This window comes from Hypomesus nipponensis, chromosome 11 (genome assembly GCF_054491055.1).
Source record: "Hypomesus nipponensis isolate SF chromosome 11, ASM5449105v1, whole genome shotgun sequence".
Lineage (NCBI taxonomy): Eukaryota > Metazoa > Chordata > Actinopteri > Osmeriformes > Osmeridae > Hypomesus > Hypomesus nipponensis.
The window spans coordinates 231,337-252,194 of NC_140371.1; the positions used below are offsets into that span (position 1 = coordinate 231,337).

General features: G+C 47.2%; 1 protein-coding gene across 1 annotated transcript in view; it reads right to left on the minus strand.

Annotated features, from left to right (window-relative positions):
* Positions 1 to 957: 957 nt before the first annotated feature.
* Positions 958 to 20,858, minus strand: part of itga9 (integrin, alpha 9) — a 78,906-nt gene continuing 59,005 nt past the window's right edge. The window contains exons 19-28 of the mRNA XM_084710059.1: positions 19,292 to 19,378; positions 18,416 to 18,495; positions 18,186 to 18,269; positions 17,285 to 17,402; positions 16,989 to 17,096; positions 15,509 to 15,634; positions 15,087 to 15,206; positions 13,743 to 13,844; positions 4,303 to 4,422; positions 958 to 2,562 (exon numbers count right to left, since the gene is read on the minus strand). Coding sequence (XP_084566185.1) covers positions 2,464 to 2,562; positions 4,303 to 4,422; positions 13,743 to 13,844; positions 15,087 to 15,206; positions 15,509 to 15,634; positions 16,989 to 17,096; positions 17,285 to 17,402; positions 18,186 to 18,269; positions 18,416 to 18,495; positions 19,292 to 19,378 — 1,044 coding nt within the window. The 3' untranslated portion in view covers positions 958 to 2,463. The remainder of the gene's footprint in view (positions 2,563 to 4,302; positions 4,423 to 13,742; positions 13,845 to 15,086; positions 15,207 to 15,508; positions 15,635 to 16,988; positions 17,097 to 17,284; positions 17,403 to 18,185; positions 18,270 to 18,415; positions 18,496 to 19,291; positions 19,379 to 20,858) is intronic.

Genomic DNA, 20,858 nt, shown 5'->3' on the forward strand with positions numbered 1-20,858 from the left:
CTTTTTGCTGCAGAGGAAAGGTGTGAATATGTACAGTATTCGCCATGCCAGTGGAATTAAGATGGTAAAAAAGTACGAGTGTGCTTCTCTCAAAACAACAAACCCATACAAATAAAGGAAGAGAGAGAGAGATTAAGAGGAAGAGAGAGTAGTTTAGAGGGCCTAAATGGCCAGTTGAGCTTCCTCCTTCAGGGACAATATGAAAACACTTTACCCAATATGAAAACACCTTCCCTAAGGCCGTCTGCACCTCTGAATATGCTAACAGTCATGTTGCTAACACACATTCTGCTAACACACACTGGTAACACATACTGCTAACACACACACTCGTAACACATACACACTGCTAACACACACTGCTAACACCAACTGTTAACACACTCATGCTGCTAACACACAGACTGCTAACACACACACACTGCTAACACACACACACACTGCTAACACACTGCTGCTGACACACGCATGCAGCTAACACGGGTAGCAAACACCCACTGCTAACACTCATGTTAATATGAGGACTCACTACAATCAGTCTGACATACACACTTCAGAACTACATAAGGAGGGACTATCTACATAGTGAGTGGGGGAGGGGAGAGGAAGGAGGGGAGAGGAGGGGGAAGCCAGGGATGATGGATGCGTGCATTGTAGGGAGGAGGGAGAGAGTGAATGGGGAGGGGGCGGGGGGGTTGTGTATTCCAGAGCAGAATGTTCTCTAACGAAGGCACATTTTCAACTTTCAACATTCCAATATGTTGACTTAAGCAGCCAGTCCCAGAAGCATGCCGATGGGGCATGTTCCGCCTTTCATTCTCTCTCTTTCTCACCCCCCCCTCTCTCTCTCTCTCTCTCTTTCTCACCCCCCCCTCTCTCTCTCTCTTTCTCACCCCCCCCCCTCTCTCTCTCTCTCTCTCTCACCCCCCTTTCCTCTCTCTCTCTCTCTCTCTCTCTCACATCCCCCTTTCCTCTCTCTCTTTCACATCCCCCTTTCCTCTCTCTCTTTCACGTCCCCCTTTCCTTTCTCTCTCTTTCACGTCCCCTTTTCCTCTCTCTCTTTAAAGATCCCCTTTTCTTCCTTCTCACTACTGTCCTCCACCCACCTCCCTCTGTCCTTCACCTATCGAGCTCTGTCCTCCACCAATTTAGCTCTGTAAGCTGTTTGATGTGGAAGTCTACCTCAGAGAGGGAGTTTCTAAGAAAGGGTGTGATTGAATGCTGTTTCCTGTCGTTTGTCTCTGGTCAACATGAAAGGACCTGGGTTCACCCATGATCAGACTCTAACCCAGCATAACCAGACTCAAGCATGTGTGCCACCTTGATCATGTCAAAGGTGAAGGATATTTAGGACTGGGTCTGGGAATAGTTTTGAAACCGGGACTAGAACTAGCTCTGGGTTTGTGACTAGGACTGGGACCATCTCTGAGATCAGGACTAGAACTAGCACTGGGACTAGGACTCATCCAGGATTAGGACTAGCTAAGGGATGGGCATTAGCTCTGGGAATGGGACTAACTCTGGGACTGGGACTGGGACTAGAACCATCTCTGGGCACTGGGACTGAGACATACCGAAGGAAAGGAAACAGAAATCCAGATACAATCTTTCATTTTCAAATCTGAACACAAACTCACTCAAAAACACTGCACATTACATATTTTTGGCGCTGACAAGCTAAAAAAAAGGCATCAGCTCTTATCTGACTTCAGTGCTTTTATAAAAATATAAGATATGTTGGTCTCACCCACCCCGCTGTTTCTCCTGAAGCCACATAGTACAATGTGGCTTTAGACTGCAGGTATAAAAATAAAGTGTGCTATGACCAAGAGCCCTGAGGGTGTGAAGTCTAGTATCAATGATCCCCACAGATAGGGCAGTCTGCTGAAACAACTGCCTACCTGGCTATCTACCTGGCAGGCTGACTAGCAACCAGGTTGACTAACTACCTGGCTGACATGGTTAGTAGGCTGCCTGGCTGGTTAGTTGGCTGGTTAGCTACCCGGCAGGCTAGCTAACTACCAGGTGGGATAGCTACCTGGTTGGCTAGTTGGCTGCCTGGCTGACTGCTTGTTGGCTAGTTTGCTGGATAGCTGGTTGGCTAACTACCCGGTTAGCTAGTTGGTTGCCTGGCTTGTTAGCTTGCTGGCTGGTTAGCTGGCAATGGGTTAGGGTTTTCCATGTTTATCTTCCCAGGGTTCAACAGAGTTCCATTGCAAATCTCTGGGGAGTCACACCCCCTGAGGAGCCACGCCCGCTAGGCCTTAGGATGAAGCTTCCTGTATCTTTTACACACAAACGTAAATGTCAGTCAAGTCTCCAAAAAATCAGGAGAATATTCTTCTCTTCCACATATGGAAGACAGGAGGGGAGGGCGGGGCTTGTGCTTAAGGGGCTGGCGATGGGTCCTATGTCACCATGTCTCTGCCCTCATTGGCTCACCGGGGCCCCTCGCCACGCCTCTCAGTGACTCTTCTCCACCCAGTCCCAGCTCTCGTCGCTGTCCTTCCTGTTCTTCTCCGCCTCCAGGATTTCCCGGTAACGCCGACGGAAGAACCCCATCTGGAAAGGGAAAGAGAGGAGGAGAGGGAAGGGAGAGGAAGGGGGAGAAAAGGGGAGAGGAAGGGGGAGAGTTTCAGTAAGTGAGAGAGGGAGAAACAGAGGGTGAGAGGTAGAAAAGGGGAGATGGAGGGGGAAAGGGCGAAAGCGAGATGTTTGTGTTTATGATGGGGAAAGAGATGAGAGGGAGAGAGAGAGGTTGAAGGTAAGATACAGGGGAGAGAGATAAAGGGTAAGGGTGAGGTACGGGTGAAAGAGGGGTAGATATGGGTGAGAGACGGGAAGAGAGCGTGAGGTTAGAGGTTTAGGGTGATGTATAGGGGAGAGAGGGGCAGGTAGCGGGGAAGAAAAGGAAATGTATGGAGGGAGAGGGGCAGGTACAGGGGTGAGAAAGGGGCAGGTACAGAGGTGAGAGAGGGGCAGGTACAGGGGAGAGAGATGGGCAGGTACAGGGGAGAGAGAGGGGCGGGTACAGGGGTGAGAGAGGGGCAGGTACAGAGGAGAGAGTGGGGCAGGTACAGAGGAGAGAGTGGGGCAGGTACGGGGGAGAGAGAGGGGCAGGTACAGAGGAGAGAGTGGGGCAGGTACAGGGGAGAGAGAGGGGCGGGTACAGGGGAGAGAGAGGGGCAGGTACAGGGGTGAGAGAGGGGCAGGTACAGGGGTGAGAGAGGGGCAGGTACAGGGGTGAGAGAGGGGCAGGTACAGGGGAGAGAGTGGGGCAGGTACAGGGGAGAGAGAGGGGCAGGTACAGGGGTGAGAGAGGGGCAGGTACAGGGGTGAGAGAGGGGCAGGTACAGGGGTGAGAGAGGGGCAGGTACAGGGGAGAGGGACATAGATGGAATAATGGAAATAGAGGGACATAGATGAGATAAAGGGAGATAGATGAGACAAAGGGAGGGTTTAGATAGATTAGATAGATCGAGATAGAAGGAGACAGAAACACATGGAATAGAAGAAGTGTGGTGTGTACTGCCCTACAAAGGCAAAAGACCGTAACTCGCCGAAGTGTAGAACTGAGAAAAACGACTTCAAAGTTTTTGCACTTTCAAGTAGTTGTCGTGCCAAATGCATTTTAGGTAGAACACCGTAAATCTCGCAGTTTGATGTTTTAGTGATTACACATGATCTAAAATCTTAAACTGCACTTTTGACCCCTACTATAGTCTATAGTAAGTGGTCATGCCAAGGCAAAATACAGTAACTTCCGTTTCTTTGCTCACTTAGTTGCTTATCACGATATAAACTCTGTATATTATAAGCCAATGTAACATACATGTGGATACCTGTCACAAGACTCACAAAACAAGAGTGTTTTTGATTGAACTGCCAGGGTAGGATACTTACAAACGACTCATGTTTGTGATGTTTTGTGTTGAATGCCAGCGAGTAGGCTAGGCTAATGCTAGATGTGTTTGTTGTTGATAGGTTACGTATTAGTTAAAGTGAAACGCGTAACTCCATTTGAACGTTTTTGAGTGCCGCAAAACAAAGGCAAAGAACCTTATCTGATGTTACGGCATTCTGCATTGGCTTTCTAATGCCAAAGCAGGCTTTTGGAAGTTACGGTTAAAACAAAAAACCAATTTTCTCTGAAAAACAGACGAGTTAATTTAAGATATTTGGCCACATGATACAGCAGACCTTAACTGTTCCAAAAAAAAAAAAAAAAAAAACATTTTCGACAAAATTGAAGTCATGGTCTTTTGCCTTTGCACGGCAGTGTAGTTGTGGTGTGTGTATTACCTTCCAGAGGAGCACAGCGAGCAGCAGGAAGAGCAGGATCCCAATCAGCAGGCTGATGGCTATGATCCAGCCCACCACGTAACCTCGCGGCTCCTGGCTGTGTAGTGCCTCAAACACTACCTGTAACACACACACCAGTTACTACACCCACACACGCACCACGAATACTACACATACCACGGTTACTTCACTCACACACACACACCATGGTTACTAAACACACACACACACCACAGTTACTACAGACACACACCATGGTTACTACACACACACACCATGGTTACTACACACACACACACAACGCGGTTACTACACACACACACACAAAACATTTACTACACACACGCACACACACACACACAATGGTTACACACACACTCATATACATACATATAACTGGAAAAGTACATTAAATTATAACAAAAAAAAATGTGTCTGACCCTGGTGATGTGTTTCTCACATCAAGCTTTCTGTGATACAAACCAACATGGAAGGCCTGTTTACATTGTTGATAATAAAGATAATTTATGAAAACAAAATATTTTATCAGCTTTGTTAAATACACATGACAAACCCCCATCAAGCAGTCTCCTATAAATAGTCATATTTCTAAAATAAATATTTGTTATTTAGTCAGTTTCCCATGACAGCTCTGCACTGCGGGACAATCTATCTCTGGTGCTGAACACACACCTCCCCACATGTGCAGCGTGGAGGGAAGAGTTATGGACCCTCCCACCTCCCTTCCACCTGTTGTAGGTATGGACCCTCCCACCTCCCTTCCACCTGTTGTAGGTATGGACCCTCCCACCTCCCTTCCACCTGTTGTAGGTATGGACCCTCCCACCTCCCTTCCACCTGTTGTAGGTATGGACCCTCCCACCTCCCTTCCACCTGCTGTAGGTATGGACCCTCCCACCTCTCTTCCACCTGTTGTAGGTATGGACCCTCCCACCTCCCTTCCACCTGTTGTAGGTATGGACCCTCCCACCTGCCTTCCACCTGCTGTAGGTATGGACCCTCCCACCTCCCTTCCACCTGCTGTAGGTATGGACCCTCCCACCTCCCTTCCACCTGCTGTAGGTATGGACCCTCCCACCTGCCTTCCACCTGCTGTAGGTATGGACCCTCCCACCTGCCTTCCACCTGTTGTAGGTATGGACCCTCCCACCTGCCTTCCACCTGTTGTAGGTATGGACCATCCCACCTCCCTTCCACCTGAGATGGAAGAAGCATTTAACCTAAATTTTACTGTAATAGTTTAACCATATCCTTGCTTTGAACCCAGGGTGAAACCAGCTCAGCCTTTTATTAACATGGAGAATCGTCCCAGAACTGAGCACAGAACATGAAAGAGAACCGAGAAGAGAAGACAGGTGATACATCTCTTTCTCCTGAATGCTTCTTTCCCCCAATCCGTTGAATCTTTGAATTGTTCTGGATTCCAGAGTGCTTGCGTGTTCTGTGATCTGTCTGGTTGTTCTGAAGTCCTGCCAAGCTGCCGGTGTTAGACACGGACATTAAACCTTAGACATGTTGGCCCCTCGGCCTCTGCTGTGAGGCAGTAACTCATCCACCCCTCATCCTCCTCCTCATCTCTGCATTACAGTGGGCTTGTTGTCATAACAGGAGGGATAGGGCTAGCACCTCTCTCCTCCCCCTCTTTTTTCCTTTCTCCTCTGCCCTCTCCTCCTGCCCCCCTCTCCCCTCTTCTCTCCTCCCCCTCTCCTCCCCTCTCCAGCTTCTGTGTGCTGACAGAGAAACTGAGAATGGACACAAACGCGCCCCGTCCCATGGAGCTGGGAGACTTGAGAGCTTCACGTAGACTCAAGATAGTTCCAGGAGGTTCTTGGCTGGCAATTTGAATAACTAATGTTTAATACAGAGAGACAGAACGCAATTTTGGGTAATTTGTAGTAAACTAGTGCATAGTGTCTGTGATTAAGATGTCAGTGAAACACACAAATACAGATTACTTGAACTATGGATAGTGCATAGTGGCCGTGATCAAATTGGTGGCACACACAAACAGATTTCTGGAATTATAGATAAGGCCTATGCCATCTGTCTGCTGTTTCCTACGTTCTAAATTGCTTTTACTATATTGGTTCTCTGTTAAATTGTCTTACCACCACAAACATCTAAACATAGGAAAAGTAGGCCATATCCACTTTATATTGCCGTTCGCTAGCCAGTGCCTTTGAAAGAAGTTGATTATTGGTTGAAAAAGCGAATTCTCTCTAAAAAAACTATTTACATTCCTACGCTTTGTTTCATTTAAATTTGGTGTGCTCACGCCTTTGGCGAGCACAACCATTGTTCTCTCACATTAAATTATTTCTTATTTATTTTCCCACCCCTGAGTATCCCTCAATATTTGGACTACATAGACAACATTGGTGTCAAAAGGTTTGTCTTGGTAGCGATCGAGTTGCTTGTATTTTTATTTATGTTCCGTTGCACGGTTTAAGTTGAAATTACGTTTTTGTGTCGAAGTGTATTTTTTCGCCAATGGGAATCAGTGCAAGCCTAACGTCATAACGTCAGCACACAAACGTCTTGCCAACGTCGGCTTAAGAACTAAACGTTGTGTTCTATTCATAACGACGGATAAGCATCGGCAAATGATCGGATTTCTTCTCATCTCTGTGCTTTATTTCAAACGTCGCAGATACGTCGGCTCACCGTCGGCTCATCACTGACTGTTTAAGGAAGAACGTTCCATTATGCTCATTCCGTGTTGTATTGCAAGCATATCTAGAGCCAGAGACTCGCGAGTCAGAGGCGCTCACTTTTTAAACCATAATTTTTCTTCACATAGAAGGAGCAGTCGTTGTTAGGTAAGTAAATGAAAGTAATTTTTTTTTTTTTTAGTTTTGCGAAAAGTAGCCTATGCCTACAACAGTGTGTAAAGTTACTGTAATGAGCTAGGTTTGAGTGAACTTTATGCTACAGAGCTAGGGCAAAGGGACCCCAACCGGCTAGGCTAGTTGGACACACTGGTCAGACATTTTACAAAAATGTAATTAATAGAGCAAAATAAACATAGACTATACATGTTATGTCAAAGTGTTGTACTGTAATAAGTAATCTAGGCCTACATACACATAAGCTAATACATTCTGGTTTAACAGTGATATGTCAGATTTTTTTCTTCGAATTTTGGCAGTTAGCTACTGTAACCATGGCAGTCAAGACAGTCAGAGGGCAGCGGAGACCAATGGAAGACGCAGAACTGTAGGCAAAGCTGTATGTTTCTCTGTTCCGTTGATCTCTCTTTTCTGTGTTGGAGTTCTTTTAAGAGCTTGATGGCATCAACATCCAGTCTGATAATAAAATGTAAATGTGGTTGTCTTATGTCAAATCTTATTTGCAAATGTGTTTTTTGGAGAGCTAAAGGTGATGTTGAAATTTTAAAGGGTTAGATATGGATTATCTCTGCTATGATCATTTGTGTGACATAGGCCTATACGCGGGGTGTCGGGTGTCCTTTGCATCTTTGCCATGTCTCCGTTGCCGTGGTCTCCCAAAATATGGCTCGAGTGCTTCCTGTTGTCCAGCAAGGATCGCCAGTAACTAGCGAGGGAGCTCTCCGATCTATGTAACATAAACGAAGAGAGACCGCAAGAGAAAATCATCACAGCGCTTAAAAAAACAACAACACTGAAAATATTTCATTGGGCCATTGGGCAGGGGCCTGTTTTCCGTACGTCGCTTATTACATCTGAGATCAAATGACACATCCAAGATTACATCATCTTGCTAATCATGATCTGGCTAATTCGGTTCTTCGAACACCCATGTTGTTTATAATTTGTATAGCTGGATTGAGTTATGCGTTGGTCTAAAAGGGGGTATGTATCGATAATAGAAACTTTGATCTGCAATGCTGCTATGCTGCAAAATCCAAGAACGAGGGCTGGCAAAAAGTAGCAGACCAAATTATGTATAGTAGTGACCACATTAGATGTTTTATCGCTTATCACAGTAAGCTGGGCCTATGTTTTTTATTTATTTATATATATATATATATATAATATATCTTTAATGTCATAATGTGGTTTCAACAAATTTATGATGTAAATGACACCCTCACAAAAAAAAAACGATAGGCTCTCTCTAAAAAAGTATAGGCTAGTAGCATATCGCGCTGTGCTTAAGGATCTATCACGCAATGAACAATTAATTTGGTTTCATGTTAAATTCTGCTAATTATTCTTGCACCTTCCGCAACAGGTTCCTGTAGTAAAAACGGGCAAGACATGGCTGTGACAGACTTCCTGTATCACCTCTGCTTTTAAAGCCTCAATCTAATCGTGTTTACATAAAATAAACCTGAGCAGGTTTAAGCTTACGGACCTGTTGCTATGAGCTTTGAATAACCGAACAATCCAAGATAATGATAAATCGTCAACAATCAAATCAAGCTAACTGAGTTAGCGACGTACGGAGAACGAGCCCCTGCTCTTACCTATGGCCACTTACTGCCATGATCTCTTGGCTCGCAAATCCTGCTTCTGACAGTTTTTGTATGGCTGTGGCATGCAGGCTGTGGTTGGTATATCTCACCAATGTCCCTGCCTCCTGGCACATGTGAGGGAGCATTTTGCCCAGCTGGTTCACGCCAAGGGGAGTTGACATATACCAAAACGTGTCCGATGGCTCAAAGACCCTCTTTGGCTGGAGATAAAATGCTGTGGCACCTGGGGGGGATCTTAGCGAGGTACTTCACCAGAGAGACGACGGGGCAGAAAGGATTGCCTGGCTCTTCATACATTGCTCCCCTTTGGTTTTCCTTGGCCCTCTCCATGGGGTCTTTATGATTCTTAGTTTCCTCGTTGGACATTGTGAAATATCGGCAGCCGTTTTCATAATTTTTTTGCACAAATGAGTCAGGCTTCAAGTGTCTATTGCATTCACTCCCTCTGCAGCCAAAGTATAACTGGATGTCAAACCAAATTTTGTCTAACAGGCTTCTGGGGTTGGATGGATGGAGTGCATCAGAGCCCTTAAGGATGGCCTGGTCTGCTGATGAAATTAGTGGAAGGTGTGCTGACTTGTCCCTTCCAGCCTTTTGCATTTGTTTGAGGACACCCTTGAAGACCTTGTTGGCAGCTGTAAATTCTGTGTCTTGCAACATATTCCACATTCGGCTGAGGGGGGGCTCATTAATGTAACGATTAAGCCCTGCCCGAAGTCCAGCGTAGCTGCTGATGCTGTACACCTCTCCTTTGGTTGTTCTAATGGTTGCATACAGTTCTCGCAGTATTGCGCCAAATTCAGATTTTGTGATGGTTTTTAGATCGATCTGGATCTTCCGTTCACTTAGCCATGTTTTAAAACAGTTAACGGCCCGCAACGTTTGCTTCACCGTATTAGCTTCATGTTGGCTCCTTTCAATTAAGTTCACATCATCTGCGCTGAAGGAGACACACCTGGACACAGATGCGCTCTCCTTCTGCTTGAATGTATTAGGCCTGTGGTTCTCAACCCTGTCCTCAGGGACCCCCTGTCCTGCTTGTTTTAGATGTTTCCCTGCTCCAACACACCTGATTCAAATGCATGTTCGTTACCAGGCTTCTACAGAGCTAGATAACGACCCTTTTATTCGAATCAGGTGTGTTGGAGCAGGGAAACATCTAAAACATGCAGGACTGGGGGTCCCTGAGGACAAGGTTGAGAACCACTGTATTAGGCCTATCTTGTTTCTCGTCATCAGACGATTCATAGATTAAATCAAACGTTATTTTGGGAAAATCAATCTCCATATTTGTTTTCCGATCGGCGTACTACTCACTTTTTGGAATTATAAAAACTTTGAATTAACGGTTATCGCTTAATTGTATCAACGCGCTATAGAATGTTTCATCGCAGAGTGATTTATTATTAGCTGTGAAAAGTCCAAGTTGGGATGTCCTGGGGTATTCCAACTCATGGAACGTCTCTCGTCCATTCAAAAACAGCTAAATAGATATGGGTTAGATAGAACCCAATTGTTTTATAATTACATTTAGTTATTTAGCAGACGCCTGTATCCAGAGCAACTTACAGTAAGTACAGGGACATGCTACACTTTTTATATTTTGAAATGTACATGAGCAGCACCAAATGTAGGCTATGCTTTTAAATCTATGCAATCTTCATAAATAATAAGTAGGCATTTTGATATAAAATATACAGAAATATCAGTTGTAAAAATTACAGTTAATAAACGGACCCATCTGCAACCGATGCAAGCTAGCACACCCTACAATTTCCCCAGAAATTGTACCCTCTCTAGTTGCAAATGCCTTTGTTAATTGCATTAGTTCAATCGCAGTAGCCGACTGCACTCCGTTGGATTATAAAAAGGACACCTGCCAAATATGAACTTTGCAGAGTTATTTTGCATTTGCGCTGCACTTCAGTGGATCTCATCCTACCTATCGGGAAGATCCTTCCAGGTCTCCTGGAGAGGCAAAGTGTCGGACCCCCGCCAGCTCTCCACTGGTGTCCCACAGGGCTCCGTCCTTGGACCCTTCCTCTTCTCCCTGTACACCACCTCGCTTGGACCAATCATCACCTCCCATGGCTTCTCCTACCACTGCTACGCTGATGACACGCAGCTGTACCTGTCGTTCCCCCCGACTGATCCAGGGATCTCAGCTAGGATCAAGGCCTGCCTCACAGACATCTCCGCCTGGATGACCAAGCACCACCTCCAGCTGAACCTCGCCAAAACAGAACTCCTCATCATCCCGGCCAAACCCTCTATCTCCCACAATCTCTCAATCACCCTGGGATCGGCTACGGTGACCCCTTCATCCTCGGCCAGGAATCTCGGGGTTACAATGGATGACGAGCTTTCCCTCACTGCCCACATTGCTGCGTTCTATCCGGAAGATCAGGAGATACCTGTCTGAGCACTCCACCCAGCTGCTAGTCCAAGGACTTGTCCTCTCAAAGTTGGACAACTGCAACTCGCTGCTCGCCGGTCTCCCAGCATGCGCAACCCGCCCTCTCCAGAGGATTCAGAACGCGGCGGCCCGTCTGGTCTTCAATCTACCCAGACGCTCCCATGTTATCCCACTCCTCATCTCCCTCCACTGGCTTCCCATCACGGCCTGTATCAGATTCAAGACTCTGGTACTGACCTTTCGAACGGTGATTGTACTGCACCTGACTACATCAAGTCTCTCCTCCAGCCTTACACCCCCCCCCCCCCCCCCCGCCACCTACGGTCTTCTTCTGACAACCGTCTGGTGGTCCCACCGCTAAAGAGTGCCCGGTCCCAACAAAGGCTCTTCTCCTGTCTGGCCCCCCAATGGTGGAATCAGCTCCCCACCTCCATCAGGGAGTTGGCTGTACCTGATGTTAATTTCCTCCAGGTTCACAATGACTCTTATTGAGAAACTTGTTGCTCTTGTTGGTTATAACGGATTTAAACTTTTGTACTCGCTGTGAAATATTTTACTGTTGATTGTTCTTCTACAGGTACACTCTTGCACTTTTTGGGTTTCATGTTGTTTAATTGTACTTGCACTTTTTGAGTTTCATGTTGTTTAATTGTAACTTGTTTAACTGCATGCTCTTATATGGTTCTTCCCTTTGGCACTTATTTGTTTTTTCACAATGTATGCTTCATGTTTTGGCTGCTTGCAATGTTTGGGGTTACCTCGTTGTTATGATCAGTGAGCTATGCTCTTTTGTAAAGGTCTCTCTTGGAAGTCGTTTTGGTTAAAATCGTCTGCTAAATGCATAAATGTAAAGTACTGTAATGTGAATTTTGCATTTTAGACATCCTCAGAAGAGGGTGCCGAGTACATGCAGCAAGTTTGGTGTGAATCCATCAAAGATTTGCTGAGATACAACCCAACTTCCTGTTTGGCGGCTTAGCTGCACATTTTTATTGGCTGTACTGGGCAAACGGTTTCCAAAATCAAAAAAACGTGATAGCTTTTGTAAAGCTTGGTCTGAAGATAATCTCTGCAAAATTTGGTGAAGATTGGACACACTTCGTAGGAGGAGTAGAGAAAAAAAACATTTTTTTCAGTAATAAAAAAATGGGGGTCGCATCAATTCGGCTGGTGTCACACGTTACCATCTGTCACACACGGGATCTCCCAAGATATCATGAGACAATAGGTGTGTTCGATTTCATGCAGCGCCGGCGTCATCTGCAGCCCGGCTGACTTGAAGCAGCCAATGGCATCCTCAAATTCAAGGCAGCCGGCTGTAGCCGGCTGTCGGCGCCGCCGGCCCTGCATGAAGTCGAACACACCTAAAGGAATCTCTTAATAAAGGCAAACACTTCATAGGTTATTGACCAAAACACGTTTTTGCTTCCTGTGGCCACTCCCAGTGGTCACATAACACCAAATTGTTTGGACATCCTCAGGAGAAGGTTCTGAGTCACCATACCAAGTTTGTCAGCAATGAGGTGGCCAAGCAGTCTAATGATGCAAAAAAACATTTTAGACATCCTCAGAAGAGGTTTCCGAGTACACAGCAAGTTTGGTGTGAATCCATCAAAGATTTGCTGAGATACACCCAACTTCCTGTTTGCTGGCTTAACGGCACATTTAGATTGGATGTACCGGGCAAACGGTTTTGAAAAGAGGCTCCCGTGTCGAGATACCAAGTTTGTAAAGAAACTTTTCGCTTCTTGGCCACCAAAAAATCACAAATGAAGATTAATGTGAACATATTTTTGCCTTGAGAGCCATGTAAAGAAATATTAAAGATCTTGCTGCTGTTGTTTATTCCTTCTTTTATTTACTATCTTTAAATTATTATGTTCTTAAACACCCAACCTTCACTTCACACCTCACCCAACCCAACCCTCACCTCACTCAACCCTCATCTCACACCTCACCCTCACCTTGCATCTCACCTCACCCAACCCAACTCTCCCCTCACCTCGTCCCAACCCTCAGCCTCACCCAACCCAACTCTCCCCTCACCTCATTTCAACCCTCAGCCTCACCTTCATCTCATCCCAACCCTCACCTCATCCCAACTTTAAACCTCCCTCAGCCTCACTCAGCCCAACTCTCACCTCATTCCAACCCTCATCCCAACCCTCAACCTCCCACAGCCTCACCCAGCCCAACTCTCCCCTCACCTCATCCCAACCCTCAGCCTCACCCTCACCTCATCCCAACCCTCATCCTGCCCAACTCCTCCCTCACCTCATCCCAACCATCTCTCAAACCCTCTCCCTAGCCCTGAATACAACCCTATCCCCAACTCTCTGCCTCCACATCACCAGCCTACTTTCAGCAAACACTCGTAGCCCTCAGCTGCTTGCTGGGTTAAAAATACACCTCACAATATCAATACACCTCACAGGATATCATCAAAACGGTCTTTGAAGGTTTCACTGCTTCATCATGTCAATCCTATGCACAGATACCACAATATGACTGGCTGTTTATGTGATGACAGTTTTGCATACTTACAGATACGTCTTCTGATAGGCCATTGGTAATCTCCGTTGCAACAGCACTGTCATCCACACGTACGCTCCCCCTTGTCACAAATTGGACCACAGAGGAGCTGTCCTGTAGAGAGAAGCACGTCATATACCTGCTAGCTAGATAGTCCTGTGGAGAAAAGCACGTCATATACCTGCTGGCTAGCTAGTAAGTCCTGTAGAGAGAAACGCGTCATATACCTGCTAGCTAGCTTGTCCTGTAGAGAGAAACACGTCATATACCTGCTAGCTAGCTAGTCCTGTAGAGAGAAGCACGTCATACACCTGCTAGCTAGCTAGTCCTGTAGAGTAGCACGTCATATACCTGCTAGCTAGCTAGTCCTGTAGAGAGAAGCACGTCATACACCTGCTAGCTAGCTAGTCCTGTAGAGAAGCACGTCATACACCTGCTAGCTAGCTAGTCCTGTAGAGAAGAACGTCATACACCTGCTAGCTAGATAGTCCTGTAGAGAAGCACGTCATACACCTGCTAGCTAGCTAGTCCTGTAGAGAAGCACGTCATACACCTGCTAGCTAGCTAGCGTTCCAGAACTGCCCGTCTTTTAGCCATCAAAAAGCTGTCTCAGTCTCTGCTTTCCATCATTTTCATGAGAAAAGGAAACCCCCACATGCTGCAAGTGCTTACACCACAGTAATCCCACCTGTTTTGATAGACCACAGGCACACTGAGTAAAAGATAATGACAGAAATGTTTTGAGTTGAGGTGATAGCTGATTGTTTTGAAGAGGAGGAAACAGCTGTTAACTGCATGCACATCACAACTAGGACACCTTTTTCAATACCAGTTCAGTAGCTGCAAAAAACATTCCCAAAGATCCCAATATTTCCAAAGACACCTTAAACTGGTGACTGGCACTTTGAATTTATCCCATGAAGGATATATAAACATGGAAACATTCTCTTTACTAAGCAATATCAGTCTAGATAGTTCAGGTACCCCAAATGTATTGCAGGCCAAATCATCTGTCAAGGTGTATCTATTGTCTCAATGCAATAATACAATCACTGGGTGGGAGTGGCCCTAACTTCAGAGTGTATATTTAATTGGCTGCACTTGTTTATTAGCTTAATTATAGTTCCTTGTTTAAGGGCAATAAACAGCTGACAGAGTGAAAACGTAATCATTCAAAATATTCACCTGATAGTGTTAGGAGAGGACTACTGTACACCCCTGATAGGAGCTTGTTCACCTATATTCATGTTCCATGCATTCCCTTATGAGTGTGTAGAGGACAAAGCAATGTCTCAGTATGAAGGAACAGCAGTATTATACATCATCATATAGGTTTGTCAGAGTGATAGAGCTCACCCTCTTCAGAATCTCCACGTTTAGCAGCATCTTCATGTCCACACTAAGCGCCTCCTCCTTGGCCTGGGAGCCCAGATGACAGGATATCGTCAGACAGGCCCTGCCTGGACGATCACAGTCCTGGGGGGAAAGAGGGAGGGGAGGGGTTGGGGGAGGGATGGGAAGGAGAGAGGGGAGTGGGCAGGGATGGATGAAGAGGAGTGGGTAGGGGAGTGAAGGGGGAGGTGAGGAGGCAGGGGAAAGGAGGGAGTGGAGGGGATGGAGGGGTGGTGCAGGGGAAGGGCGGGGGTGGGGGAGGTGAGGACAGCAAGGGAGGGAAAGGGGGAGGGAGGCAGGGAGGAAAAGCGAGTTAGGAGGGGGAGACTGAGCAAAAGGAGGGGTAAACAATGTGTAGATGTTAGAGCATGTGTGTGTGTATTCACCAGGACCCTGCGTCCAGACTTGGTGAAGAAGGAGAAGATGGTGTGGAAGACACTCTCTCTGTCTCTGGGCAGGAAGCATGGGTTAGGGTTCCTGTGCACAGAACAGTTGCCTCTCCCATCAGACACCTGGAGGGCAGGAGAGGAGAGGAGGGAGGGGAGGAATAGAGGAAAGGAGAGGAAGGAAGGAAGGAAGAAGAGTAGCGGAGAAACAGTATTAGTATCAGGTCTATCAAAGCACCAGGTCCATCACAGTGTCAGGTCCATCACAGTATCAGGTCCATCACAGTGTCAGGTCCATCACAGTACCAGGTCCATCACAGTGTCAGGTCCATCACAGTATCAGGTCCATCACAGTGTCAGGTCCATCACAGTGTCAGGTCTATCACAGTGTCAGGTCCATCACAGTACCAGGTCCATCACAGTGTCAGGTCCATCACAGTACCAGGTCCATCACAGTACCAGGTCCATCACAGTGTCAGGTCCATCACAGTACCAGGTCCATCACAGTGTCAGGTCCATCACAGTACCAGGTCCATCACAGTATCAGGTCTATCACAGTGTCAGGTCTATCACAGTGTCAGGTCCATCACAGTACCAGGTGGCAGCAGAGAACCCCTCCCTGACAGGGTCCCATACAGAGACCTGCCCCCCAGCCCTGGCAGCAGATAGGAGTTTTGCTTACTACAATAAGTTCTGAGGGCAGAAAGGAAAATGATTGGTTTACTGATTCAACCAATGAAATTGAAGGAGAGGCGGAAAATGATTGGTTTACTGATTCAACCAATGAAATTGAAGGAGAGGCGGGCTCAAGACATTTGAATTGTGGAGGAACTCTTCAAGACGTTAGGAATTGTGTTTAAGTGAATATTTTGTTAAAATTCAACAAACTCTGAAGTTCACTGCTCAAATCTGCTCATAGTGTAACGTTAAATAGGTTAAACTTGCTTTGTTAGCCTGCTTCCTATAAAGCTATTATGCAACAACATAATGCTCTCGAACTATGCTGCTGTTGCTATGCTGTTGACAATTTTCCTCTACAATTCAAATGTCTTGAGCCCGCCTCTCTTCAATTTCATTGGTTGAATCTGTAACCAATCATTTTCCTTTCTGCCCTCAGAACATTTTTGAGTAAGCAAAATTCCTATCTGCGCTTTGACCCCCCAGACCTGGCCCCCCAGACCTGGCCTCCCCAGACCTGGCCCCCCAGACCAGCCCCCCCCAGGACATGAAGACAAGCAAGAACTATAGAGATCAGATGTAGGAATGGAAGAGGAATGCAGAACAAATGCGTGCAGGGAGAAAACCTATAAACACTGTTGTTGGATGAAAGGAGTTAGGGATGGAGAGATGGAAAGATGTCAAAATTAATGGATGGATGTAGGGATGAATAGATGAAGGGATGATGAACGTCTATGGACTATTGTGAGGGACAGAGGGATGAATAGATGGATGGATGAAAGTATACGGACTGTGGTCCCACCTGAGTGTCAACAATGTGGAACATCTCGGCTCCACTCCCAGATAACCTGCTGGGGATCCTGATGTCTACCATGGAGCCAGGTAACCTGCTGGGACCGCTGTTTATCACCTGGGGGCGGAGGGAGAGGGGGAAAGAGTTTGAGGGAAGGGGAGGGACAGGTGGAGGGAGAGGTAGAGTGAGGTGGAGGGAGGGTGAGGGGCAGGGAGAGGTGGAGGGAGAGGTGGAAAGAGGGGTAGGGATTATAGTATATAGGTTGTAGTTTAGTATAGTACAGGATGTAGTATGCAAGTGGGTACCTGGAAGGTGAGGTTGAGAGGCTGGAAGTTGCACTCCAGGTCCTGCAGCTGAATGAAGCGAGACTCATCGATGGAGTTACCATACGTACCGTAAACAAAAGAGCTGGGGGTCACCACCCTGGCAGACACAAAAGACAGACAGACAGGTCAGCCAGACAGGCAGTCAGGCTTCTTTGCAGCCAGGCAGGCAGGCAGACAGACTGGCATGGTCTCCCATGTCTCCCCTCCAAAACATAAAAACCCTTTCCCCTATCCCCTCCTCCTCACCCCTCCTCTCATTTCCTTTCTTCTCTTCTCCTCTGTTCTCCTCTTCTCTCCTTTCCTCCTCTCCTTTTCATTCTATTCATCTCTGGGTAAAGAGCTGCCAAGATGATTATGGAATACTGTTGTATTCGCTGCAAAATATTCTATTTTAGTTAATCTTATTAACCTTATTTTTTACTGCTGCTGCTTTTTCTACAGGTACACTTGCACTTAGAGATTCATGTTGTTTAAATTGTAACTTGCTTAACTACATGCTCTTATGGTTCTTCCCTTAGGGCTACCTTGTTGTTATAATCAGTGACCTATGCACTTTGTAAAGCTCTCTCTTGGAAGTCGCTTTGGATAAAAGCATCTGCTAAATGAATAAATGTAAATGTAATGTAAATGATAAGTTCCAAACTAACAGTAATTAACAGTAATTGTGTCCCTGACCCCCATCCCCCGTTACCATCCTTCTCTCCGTCCCTCTATCTCCTGCCTGCAATTTCTCCCTCAGCCTATCTTTATTCCTCCTCTCCTCCCTTCAGACAAAAAAGATCTGGGCACAGAAAACCTAACACAATCACCTTCCTTAACTTTGTGTCCTTTTACCAGACACACACGCAGAGGCAGACACGTAAACACACACCTCCCTTACCCAGTAATAGTTGTGTCCACCTCGTGTACCAGTGGTACAGACAGATGCAGTGTGTTGTCCTGAAGCTTGTGTTCTGGGTTCGCACTGTAGGCAGGAATAAATACATCAATGTATTTAGCATTTATCTGAAGTAACATGAAATGAGTGTGAAGAACAGAGTTCTGACAGTATAGATATTTTCATACTAGAACACTCTCCTCAGGACACATGTATAAACAGGTGTGAGTTACCTTTTGGCCTGAGCTATGAACTGCAGGGTTTCATTCTGCCCTGACAGCCGACTGCTGTCAAAGATCACTGCAAGATGATACTGAGGAAAGGAGGAAAGAGCAGGAAGAGGAGGAGGTAAGGAGAGGAGGAGAGAGCCGGGAGAGGAGGGGAGGAGGAGGTGAAAGCAGGGAGAGGAGGGTAGGAGGAGGTGAGGAGAGGAGGAGAGTGGAGGAGAGAGAAGGAGAAGAGGAGAGAGCAAGGAGAGGAGGTGAGGAGAGGAGGAGAATAGGAGTAGAGTGGAGGAGGAGAAAGGAGGAGAGGAGGGGAGGAAGAGGTTAGGAGAGAAGGGGAGGGGAGGGTAGGAGGAGGTGAGGGGGAGAAGAGGAGTAGTGTAGAGGAGGAGAACAGGAGGACAGAGCAGGGAGAGGAGGGGAGGAGGAGGTGAGGAGAGGAGGAGAAAAGGAGTAGAGTGGAGGGGGAGAAGAGGAGGACAGAGCAGGGAGAGGAGGGGAGGAGGAGGTGAGGAGGAGAAGATGAGTAGAGTGGAGGAGGAGAGGAGGGGAGGAAGAGGTGAGGAGGAGAGGAGGGAGAGGAGGAGGAGGTGAGGAGGAGGAGAAGAGGAGTAGAGTGGAGGAGGAGAGAGAAGGGAGAGGAGGGGAGGAGGAGGTGAGAAGAAGAGGTGGAGAGTGGAGGAGGAGAGAGGAGGAGGAGATAGCAGGGAGAGTAGGGGAGGAGGAGGGGAGGAGGAGGTGAGGGGAGGAGTAGAGTGGAGGAGGAGAGAGCAGGGAGAGGAGGGGAGGAGGAACATAATAATGCGTGGGTTGCTGTGGCTACCTTGGGCTACAGGTGTAATATAGGTTAACATCCCTCAATAATGCGTGGGTTGCCGTGGCTACCTTGGTCTGTGCTCTCATGAAGGGGAATCCCACGCTGCATTTGAGAAAATCCAACTCAACCAGATCACAGGAAATTCCCTTCTCCTCCTGGAGGACACACACAGAGGTCAGACACACACGTACACAGATGTCAGACACAAAAACACAGAGGCCAGACACACACACAGAGGTCAGACACACACATACACAGACACACACAGGTCAGACGAAGAGGAGGATATGAGAAGGAGAGGAGAGGAGGGAAGGAGATGAGGAGGATATGAGGAGGAGAGGAGGGAAGGATGTGAGGAGGAGAGGAGGAGGGAAGGAGATGAGGAGGATGTGAGGAGAGGAGGGAAGGAGATGAGGAGGATATGAGGAGGAGAGGAGAGGAGGGAAGGAGATGAGGAGGAGAGGAGAGGAGGAGGGAAGGAGAGGAGGAGGGTGTGTTTGGAAGCTTGTCTAAACAGTGTTGAGCTTCTCCATCTGCCCTATCTAAACACTTCCTCCTCAAGCTGGGAAACAGGAGGAGGAGGGGTGACGAAGAGTGGGGGGGACATCAAGAGGCTCTGTGGCTGAAGGGGAGTGTGTGGTAGGGGTGGTGTGTTGTAGGGTTGGTGTGTGTAAGGGTAGTGTGTGTTAGGACTGGTGTGTGTTAGGGGTGGTGTGTATGAGGTTGGTGTGTGTTAGGGGTGGTGTGTGTTAGGGGTGGTGTCTGGTAGGGTTGGGAAGAACATTCTATTTCCTGTTCTTCCTGGAGCAGCTTCCTGTCCTGGTGCTCCCCAGGGAGGGGATGGGCCATCCTGTTTACCCATCATACACCCACACATGCTCTATCCTACACTCTCTCCCACTATCTCTCTACCTCTTTAAATCTATCTCTCATTCTCTCTATTTCTAATCTGTCATATTTACTCCACACCTCCTCCATCCACACCTCCTCTATCCTCCCGTCTTTACTTCCTCTTTTCCTCACCTCTTCTTTCCTCAGCTCTTTATTCTCACCTCCTCTCCTCCTCACCTGAGGCCACAACTTCAAGGTCCAGCATATCTCTAAATCACACGCTTATAAATCCTCCCTCTCTCTTTTTCATTCCATCCCTCTCGTCTCCCTCTGTCCTTTCCTCTCTCTTCTCCCTTCCTCCCTCCCTTTCTCACTCCCTCTCTCCCTCTCTCCCCCGTGTCCCAGAGGTAATCCCTGCACCACTACTCTCCATTAGTTGGCAGTGTAAATAAACTCAGTCTCCCTCCCCCCCTCTCCCCACTCTCTCCTAATATTACTAAGCAATAATAACCCACCCACTGTGTTACCCATACTCCTGTGTGTGTGTGGGGCCGATGGCAGAGGGCGCTCTGGGGAGCGACAGACAGCACCCGCAGACAGCCCCCCCAGGCGGCCCCCCCAGCAGCTAGGGCTGCAAGGCCAACAGACAGGCACAAGAGCTTGATGTGAACCAGGAGGGAGAGATGTGAACCAGGAGGGAGAGATGTGAACCAGGAGGGAGAGATGTGAACCAGGAGGGAGAGATGTGAACCAGGAGGGAGAGATGTGAACTAGGAGGGAGAGATGTGAACCAGGAGGGAGAGA